This window comes from Terrapene carolina, unplaced genomic scaffold (assembly GCF_002925995.2).
Source record: "Terrapene carolina triunguis isolate 2854851 unplaced genomic scaffold, T_m_triunguis-2.0 Scaffold30709, whole genome shotgun sequence".
Lineage (NCBI taxonomy): Eukaryota > Metazoa > Chordata > Testudines > Emydidae > Terrapene > Terrapene triunguis.
This window is the reverse complement of record NW_020695060.1, coordinates 853-6897: the sequence shown is the minus strand read 5'-3', so window position 1 is coordinate 6897 and position 6045 is coordinate 853. Positions and strand designations below refer to the sequence as shown.

At 59.6% G+C, this 6045-nt stretch overlaps 1 protein-coding gene across 1 annotated transcript in view; it reads right to left on the bottom strand.

Annotated features, from left to right (window-relative positions):
* Nucleotides 1–352: 352 nt before the first annotated feature.
* LOC112122833 (phospholipase D2-like) overlaps nt 353–6045 on the bottom strand; it is a 6478-nt gene continuing 785 nt past the window's right edge. The window contains exons 2-7 of the mRNA XM_026662843.1: nt 5099–5219; nt 4691–4821; nt 4495–4637; nt 3967–4066; nt 698–763; nt 353–451 (exon numbers count right to left, since the gene is read on the bottom strand). Of these exons, the coding sequence (XP_026518628.1) occupies nt 389–451; nt 698–763; nt 3967–4066; nt 4495–4637; nt 4691–4821; nt 5099–5219 (624 nt within the window). The 3' untranslated portion in view covers nt 353–388. The remainder of the gene's footprint in view (nt 452–697; nt 764–3966; nt 4067–4494; nt 4638–4690; nt 4822–5098; nt 5220–6045) is intronic.

The following is a 6045-nucleotide window of genomic DNA, read 5'->3' as shown; positions in this document are numbered from 1 at the left end:
CAGCCCCCCCTGCTCTAACCCACCAGCCCCCACTCCCCTGCCAGAGCTGGGGAGAGAACCCAGGAGTCCTGGTTCCCGCCCCCCCTGCTCTAACCCACCAACCCCTGCTCCCCTCCCCGAGCCGGGGAGAGAACCCAAGAGACCTGGTTCCCAGCCCCCCTGCTGTAACCCACCAGCCCCCACTCCCCTCCCAGAGCTGGGGAGAGAACCCAGGAGTCCTGGCTCCAAGTGGCCCTCGCTCCCCCCCCAACTCACACCCCTACTGTGTGTGGGAAGCTACCCTGGCTGGCTGCCTGCCCTCGCCCCCCTGTACTGCCCCCCCCCCAGAAGTGGTTGCCCTGGTGGCTGGCAGGGTGCCAGGTCCCTGGGCAGAGAAAGCGAACTGGACTCACAGGCCTTTGGGTCCCAGGTCGGGGATGAAGGAGAGCTGGCTGACATCCAGGAACTCCGCCTGCAGGGGAGAGCTGCTCAGAGCAAGACCGGGCAGAGAATGGAACCCAGGAGTCCTGGCTCCTCCCCCTCCCCTTTAACCCACCAGCCCCCACTCCCCTCCCAGAGCCGGGGAGAGAACCCAGGAGTCCTGGCTCCAGGCCCCCCTGCTCTAACCCACCAGCCCCCACTCCCCTCCCAGAGCCAGGGAGAGAACCCAGGAGTTCAGGAAGTTGAAGGGGGAGCTGTGGGGGGGCCGATACGTTACCATGGCGTGGTAATTGCGGTAGAAGGACATTTCCAGCAGGGAATTCAGGTAGCTCTCGAGGTACTTCTGTGGGGAGCAAGGGGAGGGTGGGGGACTCTCACTCAAGTGGCCTGGACCCCCACCCCACACACACATCCCCTGCTGCCTTCAAGGGCTCCCCATCTCCCCGTTCCTTCCTCCCTAAATCTCCGCTCCCCTCACCGGCAGAGGGGATAAACCTCCCTGGTTTGTACAGAACCAGGCCGAGATCTACTAGCTCTAAAATCTGCCAGGACCCAGGGACCGGACAAAACCGCTTCAGTTCCCTAGCGCCAGATCCTGCTTCCCTTGGTCCATGGGTCCCTTTTCAACGCCGGACGTGCCGAGAAACCCGCGCCTTACCCGGCCAGCTTGTTTAGGGCAGGTGCATCTGACTAATTAAAATGCTTTCACTTGACATGAATTCAACTTTCCACCCGAGTGCAGTGTGACACCTGAGGTGGGTCAGAGAATGGAACCCTGGAGTCCTGGCTCCTTCCCCCCCTGCTCTAACCACCAGCCCCCACTCCCCTCCCAGAGCCAGGGAGAGAACCCAGGAGTCCTGGCTCCCAGCCCCCCCCAGTCTAACCCACCAGCCCCCACTCCCCTCCCAGAGCCGGGGAGAGAACTGTGATGCTCTGTACCTCTGGGGAACACCCTACACCCCTATGTTCATTGTTGTAAAATTATTGTGTGGTATCCAATGCAAAGTTTGTATGTTGGGTGTCTTCGGAAGGCTCATGATTCACTGAACATCGTTGTTACAGTAATGTTATAGGTTATAATGTGTATAGTTATGAGGCTGAAAATGTGTCCTCAAGGCTTAAAGCAAGCCCAGGCAAAAACTCTCCAGGAGCAGAGAGGCAGTTCACACCTCATCAGGCCAGGTGTGCCCATATTTAAAAAAGGGAAGAAGGAGAACCTGGGGAACTGCAGACAGCCTACAGTCAGCCTCACTTCAGTCCCCGGAAAAATCATGGAGCAGGTCCTCAAGGAATCAATTTTGAAGCATTTTGAGGAGAGGAAAGTGATCAGGAACAGTCAGCATGGATTCACCAAGGGTAAGTCATGCCTGACTAACCTAATTGCCTTCTATGAGGAGATAACTGGCTCTGTGGATGAGGGGAAAGCAGTGGATGTGTTATTCCTTCACTTTAGCAAAGCTTTTGATACAGTCTCCCACAGTATTCTTGCCGCCAAGTTAAGGAAGTATGGGCTAAATGAATGGACTGTAAGGTGGATAGAAAGCTGGCTAGATCGTCGGGCTCAGCGGGTAGTGATCAATGGCTCCATGTCTAGTTGGCAGCCGGTATCAAGCAGAGTGCCCCAAGGGTCGGTCCTGGGGACGGTTTTGTTCGATATCTTCATTAATGATCTGGAGGATGGTGTGGACTGCACCCTCAGCAAGTTTGCAGGTGACACTAAACTGGGAGGAGTGGTAGATACGCTGGAGGGTAGGGATACGATACAGAAGGACCTAGACAAATTAGAGGATCGGGCCAAAAGAAATCTGATGAGGTTCAAGAAGGACAAGTGCAGAGTCCTGCACTTAGGACGGAAGAATCCCATTCACTCTTACAGACTAGGGACCGAGTGGCTAGGCAGCAGTTCTGCAGAAAAGGACCTAGGGGTCACAGTGGACGAGAAGCTGGATATGAGTCAACAGTGTGCTCTTGTTGCCAAGAAGGCTAATGGGATTTTGGGCTGTATAAGTAGGGGCATTGCCAGCAGATCGAGGGACGTGATCGTTCCCCTTTATTCGACATTGGTGAGGCCTCATCTAGAGTCCTGTGTCCAGTTTTGGGCCCCACACTACAAGAAGGATGTGGAAAAATTGGAGAGAGTCCAGCGGAGGGCAACAAAAATGATTAGGGGTCTGGAGCACATGACTTATGAGGAGAGGCTGAGGGAACTGAGATTGTTTAGTCTCCAGAAGAGAAGAATGAGGGGGGATTTGATAGCAGCCTTCAACTACCTGAAGGGAGGTTCCAAAGAGGATGGAGCTCGGCTGATCTCAATGGTGGCAGATGACAGAACAAGGAGCAAGGGTCTCAAGTTGCAGTGGGGGAGGTCTAGGTTGGATATTAGGAAACACTATTTCACTAGGAGGGTGGTGAAGCACTGGAATGCGTTACCTAGGGAGGTGGTGGAGTCTCCTTCCTTGGAGGTTTTTAAGGTCAGGCTTGATGAAGCCCTGACTGGGATGATTTAGTTGGGCATTGGTCCTGCTTTGAGCAGGGGGTTGGACTAGATACCCCCTGAGGTCCCTTCCAACCCTGATCTTCTATGACTCTATGAACCCAGCCCAGCCTCACAGGAACAAAGGATGCTGGCCTAGGCAGCAACAAAAGGATCTGTTAGACTCTGAGTGAGTCATCCCCTTCCCTTGGTCAGTGTGGGACTGCGATGAGTAATGCTCACCTGACTCTGAAGGCGGGGCGGGAACCAAGAAGGAAGAAAGGACATGATCAAAGGGAGAGAATCATAGAATATCAGGGTTGGAAGGGACCTCAGAAGGTATCTAGTCCAACTCCCTGCTCAAAGCAGGACCAATCCCCATTTGCCAGGCTCTTCCTCTCTCTTCCGCCTCCATCTACAGACATCACCCCCCAGCGACTGAAGCGCTGATCAAAGGGGAGAGCCTGGCTGAAGGGCAACCAGCCAGCCTGTGGGGAGAAGCACCTAAGTTTGTAAGGACGTTGGAAGCGTTAAGATCGGCTTAGAATGCACTTTGCTTTTATTTCATTTGCCCAAATCTGACTTGTTGTGCTTTGACTTATAATCACTTCAGATCGTTCTTCATAGTTAATAAATCGGTCTGTTTATTCCACCTGGAGCCGTGCGTCTGGTTTGCAGCGTGTCAGGGACTCCCCTGGGGAGAACAAGTCTGGTGCATATCAATGTCTTTGTCAAATTGATGAACTCATATAAGCTGGCAGCGTCTAGCGGGCACGACTGGGCACTGCCAGACGGAGGTTCCTAGGGTTGTGTCTGGGACCGGAGATGTTGGCTAGTGTCATTCGGTTGCACAATCCAAGGAGCAGGTGACATGCCAGAGGCTGTGCGTGAACAGTGTAAATCAGTGAGGTAATGCTGTCTGGCCTGCCTCCCGGACTCCTCCCCGCCCCCCAGAATTCACACGGGGGCTCCCCAGCACCCACAGTCGCCCCACAGGGCCCCCCACAGCCCTTCCTAGCCCTGGAACCCCCAGAACCCCCCACCCTCCAGCATCCCACCCCCCTGCCCCCTACCTGTTTGCTGGAGGGGCGTCTGGAAGTGCCATCACCCCCATGGGGCAGGGCGGGCATCTCCAGAGAGGTGGCCTCTGCACGGGACCCATGGAGAGCAAACCTGGGGAGGGGGGTGGAATCAGAGACGGGGTGAGACTTAGCGGGGACAGGCCCGTGCCCCATTCCCCCCCCGCCTGAGCCAGCCAGTCCCCGCCCTGGGGCTGATGGGAGCCAGTGCCCCCCAGAGGGGACAGGCTCCTGCCCCATTCCCCGCCCCCCTGAGCCAGCCAGTCCCCGCCCTGGGGCCGATGGGAGCCGGTGCCCCCCAGAGGGGACAGGCCCCTGCCCCATTCCCCGCCCCCCTGAGCCAGCCAGTCCCTGCCCTGGAAGGGTTATTCTAGGACGGTTTGGGGCAGCTAGTGGCTTTGGAGACCAATCTAGGGCTCAGGAGAAGGCATGTGGGACAGCAGGGACCGGGGCCCTCACAGTGCTTGGGGGGTGGGGGATTCCTGCGGCACAGGCCCCGCTGCAGGGGGGGGCGGTTCGGACCTGGAGAGGGGCAGGAAGCTCATGAAGATTTTGTGTCTCATCAGGTCGCGGTGCAGCTCCTGGAAGTGCTTGAACTTCTTCTTCATGGTCCAGGTGAAATCCCCGTGGGTCAGCCGCAGGGAGTACAGTGTGCTTGGCCGGATCTGCGGGGAGAGAACCCTGGTGTCCGGGCTGCCAGCCCCCCCTCCCCACTCACCTTGGAGCCGGTGGTGTAGCGCTCGGTGCCCTCCACCCGGGCAGTGACTGGCACCCCCTTGGCAAACACCGGCCCCTGCGACTTGAGTGGCTTCAGGTCATAGACCACCAGGAAGGGGTAGAGCGGACCCCCTGCGGGATGGACGGACGGGTCAGGGTGGGGGTAACCCACAGGCCCCCCCCGTCTCCCTCCCCCACATGCACGGAGGCAGCAAAGCCCCCTGCTGAGTGCCAGACACGGACACACCGAACCCCAGTTCGGGTGGACCGGGCACCTGGGTTCCTGGGGAGGGTCCCGACACAGCCCTTGGCCGCGAGGGTCGGCTGCCCACCCCCCACGCCGTGCCAGGGAGCCGGATACTAAAGTCTTAGCCCCTCCCACCTCCCCCCCAGGGGCCTCCCCACTCACCTGGCTCCTCGCCCTCCCGCAGCCCCTCCACTTCGTCCCCGTCCACCTGCAGGTCCGAGGCGTCCAGCGAGCTGCCCCCTGCGAAGGGGCCAGCCAGGGTCTGCATGGTGCCGGCCTCTGCCTGGAGAGGAGTGGAGATGGGGACGGGGAGAGAACCCAGGAGTCCTGGCTCCCAGTCCCCCCTGCTCCAACCCACCAGCCCCCTGGCGACGGGGAATCTCTGGGGTGGGCAATTTCCTCATGCAGCTGAGGGGGGGACCCAAGAGTCCAAGAGGTAAGAATGGGGAATGCAGCCAGGTCTCCAGCAGGGCATCGCTGGGGGGATGGGACCCAGGCATCCGGGATGGCAGTGCCAAGGGCGGGAGGGGGGCAGGCGGAGAGATGCTTTGGCTGGGTTTCCTGGGACAAATTCCTGGTGGGGGGTGTCAGGCCAGGCTCCCCGCCCCGCCAGGGCAAGCGGGGGCTGAGCCAGGTTGATCCGTCGGTGACGCGGGGGGCATTGTGGGGTTAACTGGGGTGAGCGCCCCCCCCCCGGCTGTTTATGTAACAGCGGCCCCTGGCCTGCAGCCCAGACAGTCACTATGGGGATGGGGGGGGTTACGGAGCAGAGCTTGGGGGGCACTGGGCGGCGGGGGCTGCGCTAGTAGGGGGCTGGGGACGGCCTCTGGCTGCAGCCCCTCCTCACTCCCCAGCTAGGCCAGGGCCGGGGGTGGGGATCCCCACCCAACCCCACTGCGCTCCCAGCTCCCTTTCCTCTGAGCCCCACAGGCCCCCTGCCCCCAGTCCTCCCCCACTCATCATCCTGCCCCACAGCCCCCTGCCAGCCCCCCAGTCCACCCCATCCCACAATCCCCCCGACCCACCTGTGCCCCCCAGTCCCGCCAGCCTCAACCCACAGCCTTTGACAATCCCCCCGGTGCCCCTCAATCCTGCCTCACAGCCCTGCC